The following is a 24277-nucleotide window of genomic DNA, read 5'->3' as shown; positions in this document are numbered from 1 at the left end:
GGTATTATCATCCTGTATTACAGGCAGACTATGAGATACTAAAGATTAAAGAAACTTATTCAGAGGTAGAAGTACCACCCAGCTAATGTGGTTGTCTAGACTCAGGAGAGGTTTCCAGCCATGCTATAATCTATAATTTGATCAGTAGCAGCAAAGGGGAAATTTCTTCTCTTTTCTACTGTAAAAATATAAATATACACATTACTTAGAGGTATTTTTATTCCAGCAGTAATAGCTGACAATTTGCAAACACCACGTTTGAGGCACTGATGGATTTAAGCAATTAGAAGTGGGTACATTGTGAAAGGTGCCCTTTCTTCAACTCCCCAAACCCAGGGCACTCTATCAATCTGAGCTGCTGCCTCTGCTCTGCACCCACTGCGGCCAGGCTTCCTGCAGGGATGGACACCTGGGTGACATCTGGGGGACCTGGACAGGCTGCACAGGTGGTTCATGTGAGCCTCAGCAGACCCTGTAAGGCCACGTGCCCTGGGATCACTCCAGGCTGGGGATGAATGGACTGAGAGCAGCCCTGGGGGTGCCGGGGGAGAGCTGGAAATGACCCAGCCCTGAATCCCCCTGCCCTGGGCTGATCCCCAGCAGCAGGGGAGGGGGGGATTCTGCCCCTCTGCCCCACTCAGGTGAGGCCCCACCTGCAGAGCTGCCTCAGCCCTGGGGCCCAGCACAGAGAGGCCGTGGAGCTGCTGGAGCCAGTCCAGAGGAGGCCAGGGAGATGCTCTGAGGGTGGAGCCCCTCTGCTCTGGAGCCAGGCTGGGAGAGCTGGGGGTGCTCACCTGGAGGAGAGAAGGCTCCAGGGAGAGCTCAGAGCTCCTGCCAGGGCCTGAAGGGGCTCCAGGAGAGCTGGAGAGGGACTGGGGACAAGGGACACAGGGAATGGCTCCCACTGCCAGAGGGCAGGGATGGATGGGATATTGGGAAGGAATTTCTGGCTGTGAGGGTGGTGAGATCCTGGCACAAAGTGGCCAGAGCAGCTGTGGCTGCCCCTGGATCCCTGGCAGTGCCCAACACCAGGTTGGACACTGTGGCTTGGAGCAGCCTGGGACAGTGAAGGTGTTCCTGCCCATGGCAGGGAGTGGCACTACTTGACCTTTAAGGTTCCTTCCAACCCAAACCATTCTATGGATCCATGTGACAGCAAATTTTGCTGGAGAATTCTGAAGAACTGAAGCCCAGGAAAGCAAAGCTGATGTGAAAGGCAATCCACCAAGCAGTGGGTTTGCCTGAAGGAGGGAACAGCTCAGTGCTCAGTGCTCAGGGCCCCTCAGGAAAGATGGCAACACCTTCTCCCTCATGTGGGCTCTGCAGGGAGGGAGAACAGCCACATGTGAGACACTCAGCACTGCCCAGGGGAGCTGCCAGAGGAGCCCCCAGAAGCTGCTGGTGACTGTCCTTCACAGAAACTCCAGTCACTGAGACACAGACACTTCCCTGGCCTCCCTCTCAGTTTGAAAGAGGCTTTATGAATCAGCCCAGACGGACAGTCCTGACCTTCAGCGACTTTGCTGGAACATCTTCCTTGTGTTTGCTGCTTTCCTGCCTCAGGAAAGCCCCCACTTTGTATTATCTCTGTGCTCAAGTGCACCAGCCAGGAACCACACCCACATGAAGTGCAGTTCAAGCACGTGAAAAGCCCCTGGAAGGGATGCTGCCTGCTCAGAGGTGTTCCCTTCCAGGCGGGTGGGAAGTGAGGACAGGATTGAAGCACCTGGCCAGGACAGCAGCATCCCAGCTGTGAGGTGGATCATCTGAGGGTGAGAGGACCCACATCCTAAGCTCGGTTTCAAGGACTGAGCAAGCCACGTTTGCAGAAAGGCTCCTGGAGGCTGGAGTGCTGCTGCCTGCCTTGCATCTGTCCCGGGATAATGAGGGTCTAGCCAATCTGTGAGGTCCTAACTCTGCAAGGGGCTCCAAAGGACCTGGATAAGCATTTCCCAGGATTTCTGTTCAATTTGATGAACACCTGCTCCCAGTCCTGGCTCTGCAGAAAAACTGGACCAGCCAGAACCAAGATGCTCCTGCAGTTTCATTCCCAGTCACTCTGAACCATACCCCGGGCACAAGGCTCAGCAAAATCCCACTGGATTTGGCCCATGGAGTCAATGCCCACTGTCCTCTGCTCCTGCTGCCTTCCTGCCTGCAGATACCAGCCTAACAAATTAAAGCCTATCTTACATCTATACTTAGAACCCAATCTTCCCAGAAAAGTAAAAATAAACAAGATTTCATTTCTCTCACAGAACCAGAGATAGACACAAGAGACTCGGTTTGTTCCGGCTCTAAATTTGGAGCATGGAGGCCAATAGAGCACACATCCCATTTCTGACTAAAGCAGCATTATTAATATTTTCTCACTTGCTTGGACACAGCTATTAATATCTCATGGAGAATTCCCTTGCAACAAGCTGCAGAAGCAGTGAAATTTTTATGGTACTACTCCTAGGAAAGCTTACCCCCTCTCTGTCTGAAGGCCCAGAGGAGCAGCATTTACACACTGAACCCAGACAATTTATTGGTGTTCTCACAGCACCACCGAGGTGAGCACAGATATAAATTGTCCTGCAGTGGGAATTCACTGCAGCAGGGGCTGGAGACACCATTGGAGGATGGAACGGTGCAGATTCCCTGGGAGGTTTACAGGAGTGCTTGGGAAGGGAGGCAGGGCAGTGCAGCCAGCATCAGCCCCATGTCTGGAGGACTCCTGTCCCCATGGAAGCTCAGACCATTTTGGGTCACACCACTGCACTAAGCAGGTTCCACTCCATGGCTGGTTCACCAGACTCCACCAGAAGGAAGGAACCTCCCAGCCCACACCCTCCACGGGTTGAGAATTCAGCACCACGTTCTGGTTGCAGCATTGAGCCACAGCTGCAGGGCTAGCACAAAGCAGAGTTAACCTCTCCTCATGCCCACCCTACTGCACTCACAAACATTTGTGGATTCCCCTGTCCCTGCCCACCTGCAGCTGAATCCTGGGGCTGTATCTCCAAGGTGCTGGATGTGCATTGATTGCAGGGCTCCCAGAACACATTATGCATGAGCTGCCACCTCAGGGCCAGGCAATTCTGCACTGTTTGATCTCCTGAAATCTCCTGCTTGTATGAATATGGATAAGTTCCTCTTTGTTTGCTGCCCGTTGATCCACACATTGACCCTTCTCCTGTGTGCATTTATCTCTGATGATTTAATAATGAAAAAGACCAATAAAGTGAGGAAGGGAAGGAAGCCCCTTCAGGGGGACCTATTGCCATGGAAACGTGCCATATGTTGCTGTTGTAGAGAAGGGATGGATCAATAAGGACTGCAGCCTCCAAGCCATCAGGAACATGTTGTGGAATGTGAAGGATTAAAGCCTAAAGACATGCATAAGTTGTGACATGATGAAGTTCAGGCCCTGGCCCACATCCACCATTCATGAGTCAAACCCCAGGCAGGGGGGATCTGCACCAGGGAGCTCTGAGGTGTCTCAGAGAGCAGCAGGACTGGGGAAGGGCTTGGTTTGTACACAGGGACAGGAAGGAAAATGATTGTAGATATGTATGATATATATGATAGATATGATATCTATCATATCATCACAGAATCAGAGTGGTTTGGGTTGAAGGGTCCTTACAGCCCATGCAGTGCCACCCCTGCCATGGGCAAGGACACCTCCCACTAGCCCAGGGTCCTCCAAGCTGGCCTTGGACACTGCCAGGGATGCAGGGGCAGCCACAGCTGCTCTGGGCACCTGTGCCAGGGCCTGCTCATCCTCCCAGGGAGGAATTCCTTCCCAATATGCCATCTAACCCTGTCCTGTCCCTCCAGGCCCTTGTCCAAAGTCTCTCTCCATCTCTCTTTGTCAGCTCCTTCAGGCACTGCAAGGCCACAGTGAGGTGGCCCTGAAGCTCCTCCTCTCCAGGTGAACAATCCCAGCTCTCACATCCCTCTGATGATCCTGGTGCCTCCTCTGGCCTGGCTGCAGCAGCTCCAGGTCCTTGCTGTGCAGGGCCCCAGGGCTGGGGTCTCACCCGAGAGGGGCAGAATCCCCCCTGCCCTGCTGCCCAGGCTGGGGCTCAGCCCAGGACAGAGGGCTCTGGGGATGTCTCTTAGTTCAGAGCTGCTCCAGGAGTGGCACAGGACACACGTCACCACCACCAGGGACCTTCCACACTCATCTCCTTGGGAAGTCACAGGGATGACAGGCTGGCTTTTAAACTATTTTGTGTTGACATGTTTGTCTTGACATAATATGGGTTTATGCGAGCTGAGGATGTCACTCTCACCACTAGGAAGCCAAATTTACTAAAATTAAACACCAAAATAAGGCAGAGAAATGACATGAGTCACACAACTAGGTAAGAATCACAGTTTGGGGAGTGGGGGGTGTGGAGGGGACACTGCAGTGCTTTCTGCCTTGCACTGACACATTTATGCCCTATAATCTGCAGTTGTCTCCAGGGAAGTGACAAACCCTGCTAAGTCATCTGCCACATGAGAACAAGACTTCCCACCACCCGAAATGCTCAAAGTGTTCCTCCTGGGCATTGCTGTGCCCCAGCTCCTGAGGGCTGGGGCTCACAGGGCCCCCAGGAAAGTGGGGGTCTCTTAATGGCTTCCAAATGCCAGGGGGCAGGGTTAGATGGGATACTGGGAAGGAATTGTTCCCTAGAAGGGTGGGCAGGCCCTGGCACAGGGTGCCCAGAGCAGCTGTGGCTGCCCCTGGATCCCTGGCAATGTCCAAGACCAGGCTGGATGGGGCTTGGAGCAGCCTGGGATAGTGAAAGGTGGAATGGGATGAGCTTTAAGGCCCTTTCCAAGGCAAACCACTCTGGGATTCTGTGATCATTCCAACATCCAGACTCTCCTCAAGACTCCAGAGCCCAGGTTTGGGATACCTGCCATAACCTTTGAAGCATGCAGCCCCAGGACAACCATCCTCACAGGTACCCCAGCCAGGTACCACATCTGTGTGTGTGCCCAGCTGGGCCCTGGGCCAGTCACATCAGCCACCCCACAAGGAAAGCCCAGAAAGCACCAGGAGAGCTCCCAGTGCCTGGGGATGGATCAAACCTCAAGCTGCTGCTCAGCTGCATGATTTACTCCAGCTCTGCTCCCAGGCACACGTGCTCTCTCAGCCTCTCTCCAACTTGCACAGCTCCCAGGATTTATGTCTGAGACAGGCACCAGCATCTGCCAGACCTCAGCACCGTGCACACGTTCCTGCTGGGTGAGCCCTGGCCATGCCAGATGGGGCAGGGAGGGAAGCCAGACCTCTGTCCTGCCTCATGGCAGCACAGGAATGCTCAAAGCTGCCACAAAGAGGTGACAGAAAGCAGTCTGGGGTTTCCAATGGTCTGCTGAAATGATCATATTCAAAGCTGCCTCCCTCTAAAGGATCCAAATTTCCTAAAGCACAAGTTCAGCGAGGACAGGGAAAGCCAGAGTGACAGAAGGTGCTGGCTGCATGTGGCTGTCACCCCTGGCAAGGACAGCTCCCCACAGCCTTGAGGTTACACCGCACAGGTGAAGAACTCCTGCAGGAGAGGGATCACTCCTGGGCAAATCCCTTCTTTCCTGGGTGTGGTTTTGGGTTAAACACACTCTGGCCAACAGGGATGGCCAGGCTTTAATGTGGATTTTCTGCACCCAGTGAACATGGCTCAGGCCTTGGAGGCAGTGCCAAAGGAGCAATGTTTAAGGATTGGGGTGCATGCAGCCCAAACGAGGTTGTGTTTCAGACCTCAGCTCCTCGCGATCCACATTATTTTCTGGGAATCCTCACTGGTTTGCATCCTTGCTTTAGCCCTGGTGGGAAATGTCCGTGCTGGCACCACTGTTCCAGACAAGGCTGACACCAACGATGCCAGAGCCTCTTCCCATGGGGAAGGAGTGGGTGGAAGGAGTAAGGCACCTGAAAAGGTAACGAGGCACGGCCTGTGTGTACTTCAGCTTCCAAAGCACCAAATGCTTCTCCTGCCCAGCTCTCCTGCTGCTCACATCAGACTCTTGTTTGTAATGAGTTATTCAGGCTGCAATGGAGCACAATGAATCCTCAAAAAGACTAATGCTGCTGGGATCTTGGGGCTATTCAGGTAGCCCAGACCCCAGACAAGAGATGAATCACCTTCTAAAAATGCAGCAGTTAAGAAAAAAAAAAAGTCCAATTGCTTCTGATTATTTTCAGTCTCAGAAGAAACATACTGTACTGAGGCTGTGCTTACCTAAGGCATCCACGTGAATCCACTATCCCTCCCCCTGGAATGGCTGCTGAATTAATTACTGCCTGTACTGAAGCACTGAGGAGCTCCCCAGTGACTGGCTCCCTTTTGACCTCAAAGCTTTTTAGGGCAGGAGGCTGAGTCTCCCCACCAGGATCTGCCAGCTGGGAAACTGAGGCACAGAGGGGTGGGCACTGCAGAGGGCCTCACTCCCTCAGCAGAACAGAGGGGAGAGAGCAGGAATGCTGACATCCAGTCCAGAGTGTGAAGGGCACTCAGCTCTGAGCTTCAGATCCCCCAAAGCCCCTTCCAGGTCCTGAGGAACTGATACTGTCCCTCCAATGCTCCTGTGCTGGGCTGACTGGAATGAGGAAACCCAGCAGGAACTGAGGGGGGCAGGAGCCTGAGGGAGGAGCAGGGCTTGGTGCACACCTGGGACAGCAGAATGAAAAACTCACACAGTGGATGTGTAAAATACAGCCTCCCCAGAAAGGACAGTGTCACACACCTGCCCACAGAGGATGCTCTGAATCACAATTAGAGGCAATATAAAGAATTCAGTGGCCACATTCAGGACATTTAAAGCCTTTCTCCTCCTTTCAGACTGGCAGGAGGAAATTGGGCTTTTCACCTGCCGGTGTGACATGGAATGTGCTACACACGCTCCTGGAAAGGAGCATGGGAGTGTGTGCTGAGGATCCAGGCACTTCCACCCAGCACCCCCTGCCCTCTGCCAAGACCTGGGGTGCTGCTGCATCTCTCCTGCTCTTTCCAGGACATGCTGCAAACTCTCACACTCTCTGGTGTGGTGGGGATTCCCAGGGGGGTCTCCTTTATCAAAACTTGCAGGGTCTGTGACCCACAGAGTCCTCTCCAGCCATTTGTTCCCATCAAGAAACCTTCCAGAGCAAGCTAGAGCTGCAGCCTCTTCTCTCCTCAGCATCCCAAACCCCACCAGGATAAGGGGGGGTTCTGTGAACTTGCTGTGACCCTGCTGTGCAGTGCTGCTCCTCCAACACACAGTGCCAGGGACAGGCAGACAGTGATGGGCACCATGAAAAACGCTCATATAAATCTTTTCCACTATGGGCTGGACTTGCCCTGCTCTATTTAAGTCAATGGAACAAAGCCATTGAGCCCTGGGGGAGCAAGTGCCAACCCCAAATCATTTCTTTGATTAATTGTTCTTGGGAAGGAAGAATTCATTAAGCATTCCGCTCAGCAATTAGAAATAAATATATTTTTAGAATGAACAACCTGCCAGAAACAAGTTGTTTCAGAAATATATTCAGCTTGATGCATTTTCCATCAATACCGAGTGAGGAGGCTCCAGCCTGCCACAGGGACAGGCTGGGAAAGGGACACTGCAGGGACAGGCAGGACAGCTCCTTGTGATGTCTGCAGCACTCAGGTTCAGTCTGCATGAGCAACTCAAGAGGAAATAAAGGAGCTTTTTCCCTATATTCCTATTCCAGCCATAAACTGGGAATAGATCTCCCTGCTATTTCACAGGAGTATGACAAAGCTATTCCTACACACAGCTGGGGCAGAGCAGATATGAGAGCCATGAAAACCCAACAAATAACAACACCCTCCTTGTATTTCCACTTTGGCACCAGGCTCAGACAAGCTACAAGGGCAATGTGAAATAACAACCTCTGTAAGGAGTTTGGGACACATAATTGCCACAGCCTTTTAGATGTGAGACATGCTGACACAGTAAATGGTTACCACAGCAGGACAGGAGCTGCTCCAAGGCAGTGACAGCCAAACCCTTCCCTGGCCACTGAAGGTACCACTAAATGTGGTCTAAGGGTTTATTTTCAATTTTAAATCCATACTTCAAGGCAGGGACTCAGCACAGGCTCTGTTCATGCCCGAGCCCAGAGAACCACATGGAACTGTGAGAGGAGCACTTTGCCTTCTCCACCAGCCTAGAAAAATCTACTTGTGGTCCTGAGTGCAGAAGAGGAAACCCTAAAAGAAACTAAACATGCTCTGGGATCTGAGAGTCACAGCCACAAAAGACTATTCCAGGCTTTTAAGTTTTGTACCTTAAAAGAAAAGACAAGTCTTATCCTTTGGTTGTGGTGCCTAGAGGCAAGTCTGCTCCCTGCCCTGCTTTGGGAATGTAGGATGGCAGCAGTGTCTCAATGAATTCCAGCTTTCCCAAGAAGAACACACTCTCAAAGGGCCCTCTTCCCTAAAACATGAAACATCCTTGTAGTTTTTCCTTCTGCACACACAGGACCCAATTTCAAGGCCACTGCAGCAGGCGCAGCCTTTGATTTCAGCAGGGATGTGCTGGGATATCACATAAATTGGCTGGGAACTCGTGCACTTCCATCATGATTACATGATTTCTGTGGTTTTCTTCCTTTTAGTTAATCCAGGCCTGCTCAGAGTAAGGCAAGAGCCAGGGCTTTGCTCTTGTTCTTTCACACCAGCAGAAATGTCTGTGCTGTGCCTCAGCCCAGCTGGGAGCCCTGGCACTGGGAGGCCACAGGGAGGCTGAGGACGAGGAGGAGGAAGATGGGTCAGTGGTGAGGGTACCTGGGAAAGCTCCAAGTCACTGCAGTGGGGAACAGCAGAGGGCCTTGGACTGGAGGCCAGGGAAAGCAGGGAGCAGAGCAGCTGCTCTCAAGTGTATCCAAACCCCTATTAGCTCATTAGTTATTCAGACAGGAAATTAGGGATCTCCTTCAGGAAAGGCATCCTTGAATCAGAAATAGCTGTTCTGTGGGCAAAGAGCAGAAAATTCAGGGCTCTGAAGCACTTCCACTGTACAAGAGAGCCCCAGGCCGGCTGAGTCCTGCCTTGAAGAGCCACTGCACAAGCACCAAGCTGGGAGTGGAGTCTGGGATCAGTGACAGCAGTGCAGCACCAGCAGGTCCCACACAGTGCCAGCACAGGGCCTGGATGGAATTTGGGGTTCCTGTATGGACACACGGCCTGAGGTGCCTCCAAGGGGGGAAACTCATCCTCAGGGCCATTCTCACCTGGGAATTTGGCTCCCCTTATGAGCCTCATTTCACTGGAATGGTGATCAACACTCCTGCATCCACAAGAATGTGTGGAGGAGTGATCTCACCCAGCCCTGCAGCTGAGGGAAATGCAGCAGAACCACTGCAGCTCCAGGGCAGGGGCTGAGCAGAGCTGGAGTACCTGAACTGCACTGCCCTTACTCAGAGTGTCACCTGCCTGCCTGCAAAGGTCACAAGCTGCTCTGCCAAAACCATGGGATTTTATGATCTAGGTAGTTTATATTACTGCAAAACTCCTCCATTGGAATACTCTCCCTTCCTCTCCCTGAGCCAGCCAGGGCCATACTTTGCCTAGGAAAAGCAAGTTTTGTAAGAGCTTGTGAAGAATTCTCTGCTCTCCTCTTGTGCCCAGCTGTAGGAAAGTCCCGCTCCTCTCTGACCCACAGCACTAGAGGAATAGCCAACCCTATTCTTTTTCCCTAACTGGGCTGCAGATCTTAGGATCCCAGTTTGGGGCAGGCACAAGTTTCCACTGACCTGTCCTAACTTCAAAGAGCTGCCCTTTCCCCAGAAAAATCTTGGGCATGGGGGTGTGGAGAGAAAGCAAGGCTAGAAGCTTTGATCCAGGCTGAGGAAATGGGAGGGCCCAACTCCTGGCACCTTGCTGAGCTCTTTGACAGCCTGTCTCTGCACCTCTTATCTGGGAGAGCAGGCAGAGATGCTGCTGGCCTGCCACTGCTGAGAGAATGTGTGATGATTGCACTGGAAGTGCTTGGGAACAGCTCAGCCCTGTGAGAGCAATACCCAAGAGCTGCCAAGCCCCACAGGGGTTTCATCCCTGACTTCAACCAGTGTCCCCACAGCCACGCTCATGCATTGCATTGTCTCCCATCCCAATGGACACATCAGCACCTCTGGCATTTCCTCTCCACCTGCAAAGAGGCTTGTGCTGATGGAGGGGCTGAGCTTTGGAGGAATTAGGCTGCTTTTTGTCCTGCTTTTACATCCCAGCTATGGGAAACACAGGGTGGAAATGCTTCTGAGGGGGTTTAGGATGGGAGGAAGAGCAAAAAAGAGTGGTGGTGGTGGTCTGAAGTGGGAATGCCCATGCTGTGGTAGCAGGCAGAGAGATTTCTGTGCAGGTGTCTGAGGGGCTCAGCTCTGCCTTACACTGCTCCCAGCCCCAGCACTCCCAAGGCACTTTATTATCAGCTGCACCCCCGATGTTACGCATTCATTTCCACAGCAGACTCATTCACACACACACAACACACCCACCCACATGCAGCAATGGCTAGACAGACACAAAGCATGCAGCAGCCAATTATTTGGGGTGGGAACAGCTTGCATGAGCTCATGATGAAGCTTAGCCTTAATTCTGCTGAGCTGGAGAGGCTGGAGCTGTGCTCTGCTCTCCTGACTGACTGCGGAGCGCAGAGCAGGGCAGATGATGTCAAGGCAAATCTTTTTTTGTCTGCAGTGCAGATTTGGCTGTGTGAATTTACTTGCAAATGAGGCTTCCAGATCCCCTGTTGGAAAGCAGGAGTCCTAGGCCATACCCACGGCTGCCACTGTTAGCCCAAATTCCTGCTCATGCTGCAGAAGGGGTTGCCTTGGTTGGGAAGGCTTGGGCCCAAGTTCCCAGCAGGATCTGCAGGCAAGGAAAGGCAGTGGGACTGACAGTGGGATAAAGGAGGAGTACCTGTGCTGCAGACACAGCAGAGGAACCCACCACAATGGCAATAAAGGAGGGGAGACCCCAACAGTGCAACCCTCCGTGTAGTTTCACAAACTGAGCCCCAAAAGTTGTCCAGAAGCACTCAGGGTCTAGCCAGCAGCCATGGACACACCTGGAGTTTGACTGAAGCACGTCTGTGAGCCAGATGTGCTTCTTTTGTTCCATTCCCAGCTGTGCATTCCCAGCCACAGCACACCCAGGGAACTGCCCTGACCAGGACTGGCATGGAGCACAGTGGTGTTTGCACTAAAAGCCAAGGGTCACAACACATCATCTCAAAATCCACCAGGGATTGTCCTAAACCAGGACAGGGATATTTTCTAGAGCTGCCACACCTTGCAGCTCCTGTGCCACACCAGGTATTTGGGAGTATTTACTGAAGTCAAGAGTCACATATTCCCAAAGAAAAGGGAAGCACACCCTGCAGTACACATGACTGGTGAGGGAAAGATGGAACATTTTCTTCTTAGAGCATCTCCAAACCCCATGCAGGGGCTGCACAATTCTCATTTATGGACATAAAAGGTAAAATCTATCTTGCCTGCCTCTCCATGCAGGCTTTTTTCCCATCTTTTTCCAGCCTAGTTCTAAACCTGCCAGACAATAGAGCACCATATATGGAACAGGAGAGTATTGGTAATCTCTTCCCTTATCAAGACACAGGAACTGAAAATTCAGAAATCCCCTGTTGGTACATGGATCCACTGCTTTTTGGGGCCCTGATAAAAGATGGACAATAGGTGAGACCAAGTCTACAGCACTACACAGGAAAGGAGAATCCCAAAGAAATCCTCATGAAACTGCCTGGTGGAGACCAACCCTGCCCTTGCTGGTACCTCCTCTGGCATCTGCTGTTACATTAAAATATTATAGAGTCCTCCAGCATCTTCCATGGCCCCTGGCAGTACCATCACCCCTTTCCTTAAAGCTGGGGAAATCAAGGCATGGAGAATTCAGCTCAGGATGTCACACAGGTCCAACCTGTATGCCTGACATCCCTTCCAGCTTGTCCTTCTGTCTGCTAGGCACTGCTTGTCATTCCAAGAGCATCCACAGCTAAATGAGCACGATACGAGTGCTTTGTATGGGCATCAAGGAGAACAGACCATCATCTGCAGTCTAGACTGGTCCCTCCTCCTGCCCTCCCCACGATTCACAGGAAAATAGAGATGGAAAAATATATTCCTCTTGTTATTAATAGAAGTGTAACTTGTGCATGCATTAGTACTTTGAAGCGAAGGGGGAAAGGTGAAGTATCAAGAATTTGTGCTTAATGAAAGTGAGTTTGCTATTGTTAAAAAAGCTGCACGGAGGCAGGCACCATTATCTTTTCTCTTATCTCCCGGGCTGTCGGGAGAGCTGGTGCAGGACACGGCAGAGTGAGGCGGGCACTGCCCAGCTGTGCCCCAGGCAGAGCCGGGGTGTCCCTCAGCTGGCTCTGCACCTGGACACAACGGGGCACAGGGAGGGGGTCCCCTGCCCCCCGAGCCCCCGACAGGCACAAGTGCCCTGCTGAGAGGTGTCAGTGCAGAGCTGAGCCCCTTGCCTGCCAGCACCGGGAAGGACAGGGTTTGTGGAGTCCCTCAGTCTCTGGAATGCAGCTGTTATCTCCTCCCAAGCGCTGATAACCGCCAGCCGCTGCTTTCCCCCACCCAGCACATCCAAATGGATCTCCCCCGGGTTTTCCAGGGTTTTCCATGCCCTCCCTGTGCTCAGGTGGGATGAGGATCACACTGTAACAGTGCCCAGGTTCTGACCAGGAGCAGGAGAAGTGACTCCAGGCAAAGTTCCTGTGCTCCCAGCTCACAGTGGGATGAGGGAGGAGTGCCTGTGCTGCAGACACAGCAGCAGAGGAGCCCATCACAATGGGAATAAAGGAGAGGAGACCCCAACAGTGCAAATTTCCTTGTGGTTTCCAGTTACTTCCTGCACAGCTCCTGATTGCCTGGCACTCACAAACACCCTGAACACAGCTGTGACAAGGGAAAACCAGGAGTTAGAGCTCCTGCACCGAGTCAGCTGGCAACCTGCAGCTCCTCTCCTGCCTCTGAGCTCTGGAACAATGCATGCACACACACAACCTCTCCATCCAAAGAGGCCGCGAGTTAAATCCTTAATTAGCACATTTGGACGAGTCACCACAAATGAGATTAGCTCTCTGCATCGCTGGGGAAGCTGCTGTGCCCCTGGAACGTGGAAGTGGTGGGCCCTCAAGCTGACCTTGGAATTCCCCCTTGGCTGCTCATCTGCTTTGCTCTCACGGCACTGTCTTCCCCTGCTGCCTGCAGCATCTCCTCGGGAGATAAGAGCCTGGTTTTCCTCCTGTTAGCACCAGGCACGCAGTGACTGCACACAATGAATAATTCCAGTTTGCAAAGGGACTTCCCAGCTAGCAAAGCATTCAGCATGGGAAAGGGGCAGGAAAAGGTCTCTCTAAGAGCACCTTGCTAGCCCAGGACACATCTGCTCCCCCTGCTGTGTTTCTGGAGTCCTGAGTGCTGTGTCTGCTGACAAACCCGGGCTTGGTGCTGTCAGCACTGCAGAGCTGCACGGAGCCAAGCTGCGTCCTGCTCTGCCCTGAGCCTCACCAAACCCCAGCCCACTCGAGGGGGCCTGAGCCCTCCTCACTGCTCGTCCTGGACAGCAGCTTGGCCTTTGAAGTGGCAGGGATGCTTGGGTAAAGCCCTTGTCCTGCCCTGCAGGCTCAGGAGTGACAGGTTTACAGCCAAGCAGTGCTCAGCTCCGTGGGGATGAGCTCTGCAGTGCTGCTGGGGGGAGAGGTCATCCAAACGTTTCAGAAAGGAACTTAAATCAACCCTGTTCGCCATAATGGCTCTGACTCTTCAGGAAATCTCCTGAATCTCCAGCCATTCAAAAGGCAATGATGTCACCAGCTTGGAAGATGGTTGTGGACACTGCACCTGCATGCACAGCCACAGGAAAGCACGTGGGACACACACCTGGGAAGGAGGAGGACAGCACCTGGATCCTTCCACATGGAAACAAGCCCATGCTTCCTTACAAACCCAGCAAGGGATGCAAGAGATCTGTCAGAGCTGGTGATGTTCTTAATTCTTCCTCCTGGCCTCGAGTTCTGAGAATGCTCTTATCCCTCCTCACAGCTTGGCCTGTGTTCAGCCACAGAGCTCGTGGCACAAACACTTTGGGGGAAAATCTCAAGTAGCCACTTCCCTGCAGCCTGACCTTTCCCTCACACTCAGCAGTGGAAATGGGCTTTTTGAAGTTCTCAAAAGGAGCTGGCACCTTGCTTTTTGAGTGACATTCATCTGTAGGTAAATTGATTTAATAGCTTGTTAGAGTGCCAATTAGAACCAACAATAACTCAATTGACCTATAACTGCCTTGGCACCAACACAGCTTTCAAAAATAAGAGAAAGGAGGAAATCTCTGCTCTGGCAAAGATGAGAGCTCAGATAGTTGGTTTTGAGAGCAAACTGAGGGATTCATGGGCTTGCTAATGAGATGCTCATAACACATCAGAAACAAAGACAAATTTCAATGGTTTCAAGCTAAAATGACACTATGTTATCTGCAGACAAAGATCACTCTTTTATCAGTATAATAAATGGATTTCAGTGCAGTAGCAGTGATTCTAGAGCAGAAAAACCCTCAGTGCCACAGAAAGCACTAGCACAGTTACCTAACCAGAATAAGACTGGATTGAAACCCCAAGTTTACCTCCTTAAAATAGTGCTGCAAAGTCCTACACTGACTCTGTGGGTTTTACCCTCAGAAACCACATTTTTCCTTCAAATAAAATCTGTTTCATTCTCCTGCAGTGGAGATTGTGCTTCCAGACAAATTCATCATGTTAAATGTTTGGGTCTGAGGATAGAGAGCTTTCAAGTTTAAAAACTAGAAAATGGGTAGCTTTTGTCTAAACATTGGCAGTGTCCAAGGATAAGGAGAAGGATAATGTGGAAGGGTTTTAAATTACTGGGAAAAATGATCCATTCTTAAGTCAGGAAGGGGATGGAGAAAACTGAGATTGTTGAAAGTGTCAGAAGGACAACAGCGACTAAGAATTGATTTGCAGAGACACACCCAGAGGAAAAGCTGAAGGATAAGGATGGAGACTGGAAGTGGACTGAGTAAATGCCAACCCAACACACTGGAACGTGGCAAGGGGTGAGGCAAACAAGGTGGAAATCAGTGATCAGATGAGAAAGGAGCTGATATTGGCTTTAGGACTGCCTGGACAAGACACCTGCCACGAGGAGCCTAGAAAATGGAGTTGGCACTGGCGGGATGAGAAACGCAAACTTCAAGTTTGATGGGGAACACAACAGGTTGGAGAGAGTGGGGCTGAAGGTGAGAAGGAGAAAACAAGCAGGGAATTACAACAGGCAGACTGTTTTTCCTTTGGAGCCTGGAGTAGCCCTGGAATGTGGTGCAGCTTCTTTCCCTTGCTGTAGCTCCCTGCTGCAGCCACTGCTTTGTTCAGAGCAGAGGGCAGTGCAGCACAGCCTTGAACAGCTCCACACCTGCTAATGACCCCAGAAGTATGCCAAAGGGAGACACTGAGGTGCTCTGAAAACCCTAATAACTCTACAAAACACCGCACTAAAAATCAGACTGCAAAGTCAAAAGCTTGGGGTAGGAAACAACAGACAGGAGCTTGGCTGTTACAGTCAGGTCATGGATCAAACCAGTCCATCCCAGAGAATTCCTGCCTCCTCCAAGGTGGGAGGGTGAGCTTGGGGCAGGTGTGTGCAGATTTTCTGCAGGAGCCCATTTCTTGCCCAGCCTGGCAGGTTTGCAGTGGAAGAGAGGAGGAACTGTAGGTAGGATGTGATGGCCAGGGCAGGTGAACAGAGCCCTGGAGCCAGCCCCTCTGCCAGAAAGCTCCTGCAGAAGTGGCAGGCAAGGAGCCCAATCCCAAGCTGTAAGTGCAATAATACTCTGAGATGAGGATGGCAGAGAACACCATGTCATTGTTTACAGCAGTGATATTTTTTGCTATAACAACAGACAAACCAACAAGTAGCAGAGGCTTGTGAAGAGGGTGGGAGGGATGGGCCCATTTCCCTGTCTGGCTGCTCACAGAGCCAGCCTAAGAAATGGTCCAAAGCAGAATGTGCCCAGTCCTCTCAAGGCACCCATGGCTCCTCTGAGTGCCAGGGATGGCCCATTCCCTGCCGAGCCCCCAGGGCAGAGCTCTGACCAAGGGCAGAGGCCTCCTGCTCTGCACAGCTGCGCCTCAGTTGCACCACACCCAGGTCAGGGATGGTTTTACCTCAATCCCCACCAGTCTGTGCCATCTCATGCTAACCTGGGGATGGTATTTCCAATTTCCTTGCTGTCAGGAAGTGAATTGAACATTTATTGTCTTCATAGTGAGTATTTTGTAAAGACATGAGAAAATTAACTTTTTTTTTTCCACATCAGGATCTGAATGAGATATAATAAATAAGATATGTTATCTTACAAGAAGAGATGGAGAAAACATTAGATTGTTTTTCCCAAAGGAGCCATCCCTGAGTGTATTGAGGAGGAGCTTCTCTGGGAGAGATAATGTCTTCATCTGTTGGCAGAGACTGGTATGAAGAGCCTGGCTTAAGTTTATGCAAAAATCTTAACCATAGCTCTTTGTTAAATCTCAGCGCTTGCTTTACTATTTATTTATATTATTTTATCTCATTTTCTCCACGTGAAAATACCATAGTATCAGTCCTAAAATAGTTTACCATGATGACCCACTGAGGTGCTGCTTTTCCTGAGGCCTTCCTGTTTTCCAGCTCAGGCATGTGAACATGTTTCCTATAAAAATCTGGACTCCTACATGGACAGTCTGCTGTAGGATTATTTATCCTCTGCCTCCTGACGAGTGAGCTGGGGCACAAAGCCTGCCTTGCCTTTGGGCATGGGAAGTATGGATGCAGGAGTTTCACTCCCTTAGCTCATGGTCACATGCGGAAGAGGTTTTACAGTAACTTCTGTGAGGCAGAGAGAAATTTGAGAAGAGGATCCATGTTTACCCCTGAAAGAATTTTCTACCAAGGTCCTTGACACAGAAACCAAGAAAGAAAGGATAAATAAGAGAAACCTGCAACTGCCTGTTCCAATAAGCACTTTGTCTCTCATAACCAACGAGTAAAGTGTAAACTTATGAGTTTTGCAAGAATGTATAGAAAGCATGAATGCTATAACAAAATAAGGTTTGAAGCCTTTTGAAAACGGAGTGTGTTGCTTTTTATTGTGACTATCTCAACTAAGGGAGTCACAGAGCCATGGTTCTTCTGCAGCCTGACTGCAAGTCCACTGAAGACAACAGGGACCCAATCCATGTGTTCAGCAGAATTTGGATTATCCCCTTGTTCTGCTCCAGCAAAGTGCCCTGGGAATTGGCTGGGAAGTTCTCTTCAGCAAAGGCAGCGGGATCTGTCTCCAATCTCCACGTTCAGCGTCCCCCTGCCACCCCAGGGACACACCATCGCCACAGAGAGAAGAGAGCCAAGCCCGGGAGCTGCCCCCCAGCTCCTGTTGGAGCCCAACACCTGGCACAGGTCCTGCCACCAAAGCCACTGCTCCCTGCCCTTTCCCTGAGCCAGAAGCCCCAAGTGCTGCACATCCTGCTCCGTGCCAGGCACTTGGAGCGAAGCGCAAGTCGTGGACTCAGCGTTGGGGCGTGGGCAGGAATGGAGGGAGGGCAGCACAAGGAACAGCACTTTGGGCAGGAGATGGACAAAAGGGCATTATTGCCTGAGAGCAGGGAGCTGCCAAAGTCAGTCAGCACTGCTGGACTCTCCACCAATTGTTTACCCTTCTAAAGCACGGGGAAAAGCTTCCCAGTGAGAACAGTGTGCACAGCCAGAACAGCACTTGGAGAGGCACTGGAAATCAGGTCTGCTCAGGAGAGTGGGAAAGGTAAACACAGCCCTCCCATTTCTGCTCCATCCCACAGTGCCACTGGGTTCAGCTCTTAGGACTATATTTAGTAAATCCCACTGATTCCCCCCGAGAAGGGAGGCTGAGGGACACTGCAGCACAAAGGGAAGCGGTGATTTTGTTCTTTCCCCTTATACCTCCCACCTGAGCACCTGGTTTTTGCTGCCACAGAAACCTCCCCAGGGTCCCAGCAGCCAGGGAGTGCTGGCAGAGGAAGCAAACGAAAGAAAGGATCTGTTTGCACACAAGTATTACAAGTAATGGACAGCAGTGAAAAGAAGAATCCTAAAATCTGTGGCTGGGTCTGCTATCGAACGGAATGTTTGCCATTGTTTTCAAAGAGACAGAAGCTTCTCTTCACTGTGAGGAAGTTAATAGATTACTGGGCAGTGAATAATGTGCAGTTCTATTTACATCCACTGCTGGGACTATTTTGGGCCCTCAGATAGTGTATCTGTTCTCAGGTCTTTCTAAAAGCAGCATGCTATACTTTTTTTTGCAAGCAATTCTGGGCAGCAGCTACAACCATATGCTTCAGTCAGCTATGAACTAGACAGATCATTGTTTGTCTGGAATTTTTTTATTAAACCAATTGTACTGGATCAATGCTTCCTCTAAGCAATAAAATACAATTCTATCTATTCAGTGGAAGAGCTTTCAAAGTCACAGATAAATCTTGATCTAGGAAATACAGTGTGGCTCTGCACTGATGTGCAATCAACCACAGATGCAAATGAACTCCAGCTGCCAGCACACACATCTGCACCTCAGAATGGGAGCCAGGATTCTTAATTTTCATTAGAAATTGCTAAGACACCTTTTAAGTGCTTCTAGAACCAGCCCACTGCATTAGTCAGGAGTACTCAGGGGCACTGAGCTTGATTTTTATAGAAGTCATTTGGTGTCTTTTCCCCTCACAATGGACTAAAAGCAGAGATCAACAGAGCCTGAATCTATATTAATTTGTTTTACTCTTGGAGGGTCATAGATTTGCCACCGGAATTAGCCCTGCTAGATGCTAAAATGGTAATTTAATGAGACAATGATGAAAGCCTCTGTTCCACTCCAAATCAGGAACTCCTCTGGAAGCAGAGTGCGAAGGAGCAGCGACTCCGTGGAGTCGGAGAATTGCACCAATGTCATTTCACAGCAGTGCATCGGCCTGGAGTGTTCCATGCAAACTTCCCAGCCCCAGCTGCCCGGAGCCGGCAGTCACGAGGGCTGGAGCCCCGGAGCCTGGACGCGCGCCTCGCTCGCAGAGGGGAGGCAGCTTCCTCCAAAGGCACAGAAAGGCAGCTCGGGGTCTAAACCCTCTCTTCACTTTGAAACTTGACCAGCAAACGCTGCTGCACGGCCTTGGTGCCAGCCAAGGGCAGGATAATGGAGCCTCCAGGATCCCGAGGCTCCGGGATGCGCACCTGGCTGGAACACGGAGCAGTCAGGAATTGCACTGCGTAATTCCCCGAGCACACAGCACCCTCCTTTGGGGCACAGATACAGCTCTTGCACACGTTTTGATAAGATCTGCTCTTTGGTGCAATCTGCTGCAATTCCAGAGGTGAAAAAATGTTAGCCATATTCACAGGAGTTCTTTCAAAGAGATATGCTTTAGCAGAGGGCAAGAGGGAACACAAAGCCCAAACAGAAGGTGGGAAGGCTCTCACTCTTCCCCTTCAAGGCAGCCATTGTCCACAGGTCACTTTCCATGGAAGCCAAGTTCTCTAAGCAGCATTCCTATCCAAGCAGATCTGCTGCAGGTGACCTAGAAACAGGGGTGAACACAGTCTCCCTGGAAATATCCCCCCTGAGCAGGCAGTGGTGCATCCAGCTCCTCCCGGGCTCAGAACATGGCTCCAGACACTCACCCCACTGCCCAGGCCCAGGGTGACAGCGGGGACACAGCCCGTGCTGCTGGGCTGGGCTGGGCTGGGCTGCTACACCAGCTCCCAAGGAAACCAGCCCATCTGGAATGTCCCAGGGTACAGACACACAGCTCCCTGTGCCTTCCCAGCTCTGGGCAGGGGCTGTTATTAACACCAGCAGTGCACCCACAGAGCTCTGCGCGCACACACAGCTCCGTGCCAGCAGCTCTGTGCCATCATCTGGCTCAGGCAGCCAGGGCTTGCCAGCAGACTCCATTCCTTTGGGCAAGGCTAGAACTGGCCCCATAGCCAAGTGCCTCAGGGATGAAAAGTTACCTCATCATCTTACAGAATAAGCACTGGTTCTGTAGGAACCTTAAATATCCAAACTCTTGGGACCATCTCACCTTGGGCAAGGTGGTTACCTCATCTCCTGCTGCTGAAGTTTGCCAGGCTGGTTCTGTGCTGAAAACAGGCACAGATATGGAAGGGAATAAACCCACTACAGAGACAGAAGGAAGCTGAACACTGCTTTTGTCTGACCCCAGATACAATGCAGAGACTAAACCTCAAATTTCCTGAGGGTGCAACACACAGAGCATGCCTTGCTAGAATAACCCAAGAAAACACAGCAGTTAAACTCCAGACTCATGGCAAATACTGCAAATATAGCAGAGAGGACGAAACTGGTTTTGTTCTTTTGAAAGCTGCTCATTCTCACATTTCAGTTTGGGAGCTATTACTTGGTCAGTCTCACTGGGAGGCGATTTTCTCCTGGTTCCAGTGTGGGATTGGGTAAGGCTGTGCTTGCAAGGACTCTGCATCATGCTGTAGCTGCTGGAAACCCTCCTAAGCTCAGTCAGCTGTGTGCTTGGGACACTTGAATGCACTGAATTTAAATGACAGTGCAGTCTTCCAACTCACAGAGCCTTCTAATAACATTTGTTAATCCAAGCAAATATCAAGGAATCTGGTCAGTGCCAGTGCTGAATCCGCTAAGCATGTGGGCTGCTTGCTAAATCCCTAATAGGTAGTGGCAAGAGGTTTCTGTCATCCCTGCCTTTGGGAGGCCAAATCCACCCTGAAACTCCTTCCTGCAATTATCTCGCTAACTGTATTTGTGGGAATCGTGCATGGTTCCTTGCAGAGTCCACACATTCAATAAAATCATGTAGTGTGACAAAGGTATGTTTGACTAATATTCTTCTCCTGTATGCTTTTAAATGGGAGATGTAAGCCCGTTGTAATTAAAGTTGAAGCAATAAACCTTAGCCATTGATTGCACTCAGTAATTAATTATTGATTGCTTTACATACATATTGCAGAGGACAGTTCACCTGTGCACCAGAGAGTACTTTGCTCAGAAATACCCAAACACAGCCCCTCTATGCAGAACTATACAGGACTTTGCAAGAACTAGCTCTAGGGTTTCCAAGCTTATTTCCTTATTAACCTGCACGGAAATGGTGGCGTGGAGTGAGAGCAAGCCATTACTTTGGCAAAGTCAGTGTTAACTATTCCCAATCCAAACTAATTTTGCAAATGGGGATGTACAGATGCAAAAGAGGCTCTTTCTCTGTTAAGAACCTCTTTCATGAGCATGCCATCCCCTGCACATCCTCCTGACAAGCCATGCTGCAGTAAGATGCCTACACAGCAGCAACAGTAGCAACATCCCTGCCTAACTGTTGGGAAGGAGCAGGGAGAGGACTTGGAGGTGTGAAAATGGGAAGCATCAATCAGGCAGAGCATCCATGGAAATGCAGGACTAGTTAAGATCAGACATCTAAAGTTGTGCATCAGGTGGGAACAGCTTTTTCTATTTACAACGAACTTAAAGAAAACCTTTCCATTATAAAAACCCAAAGAAAATTTGTTTAAAAACAATTTAAAATTTCTAATAGTGTGGGGACACTAAAATTAAGGTGAAATGTAAAGGAAACCTGCAGCTTGTTTGAGTGGAGCAGATCTTGGCTGTGTCCTCCAGCTCCTCTGGCTAGGAAATGACCCAGGAAAGTTCTGTTGGGGTGGGTGCCCTGTGCTGGAGGTGGCATGAGAAGGGGCTGGCCAGCTGTTTTGAAGTGGGCCAGGAAAGGGGGGGTTGGAAAGGTGAGGGTTGTACCTGAAGTCGCTGTAGGGATGGATGATCCAGAACCCGGCAGACTTAACTCTTTCCTGCTCCCTCTCCACGGCCTTCTGGCTGCCAAACATCCTCAAGGAGAATTTGTTGACCCCCGGCTGGAGCATGGCCCCGAACTGCCTCTGCATGAAACCGGCCTGGCCGAGCCTCTGCTCCTCATCTGGGGTGATCTGGTCGCACCCTCCACCTCCCTCCACTTTGATGGAGGTCGAGGAGCAGGCCCGGGGGGGCGGCTGCTGGGGCTCCGGGGGGGAGGCGGGCGCTGGGGGCACAGGCAGCCCCTGCTCCAGCTCCCCACTGCCGGGGGGACTCTTGTCCTCCCCGGGAGAGGCCGGCTCCCCCTCGCCGCCGATGAGCCGCTTCTCCTCGGCCGCGTCGTGGAGGTGCTTGCTGGTGAGCGAGGACAGGCTCCCTTTGAAGCGGCGGCAGTCCCCGTTAGTGCTGGTCTTGGCGCCCTTGCCGCCGGCCTCCGTCTCCAGCGGGCCGGGGTCCCCCCCTCGGCCGGGGTCCCCCCCGAGGGCCCGGGTGCTCCCAGCAGAGGGCGAAGGCAGTGGCTTGAGCCTGATGCTTTTCCTGCGGGTGTCCTTGTCGCTGTCATCCTCCTCGTCCATGATCGACGCCTTGGGTCCGATCTGCTGGGGCAGGCTGTAGAGTCTCTTGCGCATGGAGGGGGGCAGCTTGTCCATGGCCGCTGCTGCTGCTGCTGCTGCTCGGGGACAGGGAGAGACCCCCGCTCTGCCCAGCGAGGGGAACCGGCACTGCCCCCAGGCCCCTGCCCCCGGCTCACGGGGCACGGGGGACCAGGGACTGGCGTGTCATCTCCTTACCAGGCTGTGGCATCCACAGGCTCTGCATCAAAAACAGGTTCTGCATCCAGAAGGGAAGGGAATGAGGGAGGAAAAAAAAGAAAAAAAAAAAAAAAAAAAAGAGGGAAGGCAAAAAGCTCCCCCTTCTCCTCCGTTATCCCGATTTGGCTACTTGCTGCTTGACTCCCCTTGATGAGTGTTACTGCAATCCCTGTCTGCTCAGATGCTGAGCACTGGGCAAGTAGTCTAGAGGAGAGCCACACACTTCTGGCTGGAAGACGAGGGAGGGCGGCAGCGGCGGCAGCAGCCGCCTTGCCATGTTGGCTTCGAGATGCAAATGTGCCGCGGCTCCCGGCGGGCAGACATCATCCGGAAAGCGAAGCTCAAGCCTCAAACTCCTCAACCTGCCGGCCAATAACACAATGAACTGCAACCTGCAGCGGCCACTGCTTGCTTACATCACTGTCATCACTTATTCCTCATGCAGCCCCTGCTCCTGGGAATATTCATGAAGCGATCCCATTCTATTGGGTTGCCATAGGAGCGACTACAGCGCTCAGGCTCTGCCTACCTGAGACAGCACCCGGGCTTCTTAAAGGGGCAACGCCCGGCAACCGCGGGGCTCTGCCGCCGCCGCCGCGGGCACCGCGCCCCGGGCGCTGCGGGCACCGGGCAGCGCCGGGCCCGGGCCCGCCCCGCGCTAGCGGCCACGGCAGCCGGGCTGCCGCCAGCTTATCAACAGCAGCATCGTAAACATGACAAAGTAAATAAATAGGAGCGAGAATATTCCTTTTTCTCTCGGATGCGGGCGCTCCCTGCTCCGCCCGGAGGTGTGGCTGCCGGGGGCAGGTTTGCTTGTGAAGGCACAGGGGGTTTTGTGAGAAGGGGCGAACCCAAATCTAAAGGAGAACCAGCGGTTCACCTTGAAAAGCTCACTCGCATGCAAAGCAGGGGCTCGGGAGTGCCCGTGTTCCCTAGCAGAAGTTCACCTGCCGGGAACACGCTGCCTTTGCTCCCGTCCGCAGGAGGTTTGGAAGGACCCTTTTTCCCTGGCTGTCGGGGTTGGATGAGGGGAAGTCATCCAAAACCGAATAAAGACAGGGCAGCTGCATCTGGGCGAGCTCCGCCGCTGGCCTGCGGGGGCTGGGCTGGCAGTGGGGGCTGCGTGGGCTCTCCCCGCGGCGGGGGAACCCCACTTCCCAGGGGGGGCTCCTGAGTCAGCACCGCCCGCCGAGGCTGCTCGGGAAACGGCTCCGGCTGCCAACGCTGCTGCCCCGCACGGCTGCCCACAGGGCACCGCCTGTCACAGAGGCGAAAGCAGCGGGGGAAAACGCCTACAACGAGCCATTTCCCTTCCTTCTCATACTGGAGAGGGTTTTTCTGGAGAAAAAGAGGGAAAGAGGTGGCAATCAGCCCTGCCTGCGCTTCTTTAGGAATGGCTGCTTATTCTGTTTAAAAAGCTCCTGGATTGATAAAGTGGCTCAAATAGCTCCTAGTGCCAAGCCTGTGAAATCAGTGGAGTAAAATTAACAATCTGTTTGGTCATATGAGAGATTTTGGTGTATGTTTTTGCAGAGATTCAGCATCTGAGGCTTTCTAGAACGTCTGTTGTTTCAGACA

General features: G+C 51.9%; 1 protein-coding gene across 1 annotated transcript in view; it reads right to left on the bottom strand.

Annotated features, from left to right (window-relative positions):
* HCN4 (hyperpolarization activated cyclic nucleotide gated potassium channel 4) overlaps positions 1–23303 on the bottom strand; it is a 101131-nt gene extending 77828 nt beyond the window's left edge. The window contains exon 1 of the mRNA XM_021554167.4: positions 21834–23303. Within this exon, the coding sequence (XP_021409842.3) occupies positions 21834–22537 (704 nt within the window). The 5' untranslated portion in view covers positions 22538–23303. The remainder of the gene's footprint in view (positions 1–21833) is intronic.
* Positions 23304–24277: the final 974 nt, after the last annotated feature.

This window comes from Lonchura striata, chromosome 10 (genome assembly GCF_050655825.1).
Source record: "Lonchura striata isolate lonStrDom1 chromosome 10, ASM5065582v1, whole genome shotgun sequence".
Classification (NCBI taxonomy): Eukaryota; Metazoa; Chordata; class Aves; order Passeriformes; family Estrildidae; genus Lonchura; species Lonchura striata.
The sequence above is the reverse complement of the archived record's forward strand: the minus strand, read 5'-3'. Positions and strand labels throughout refer to the sequence as shown.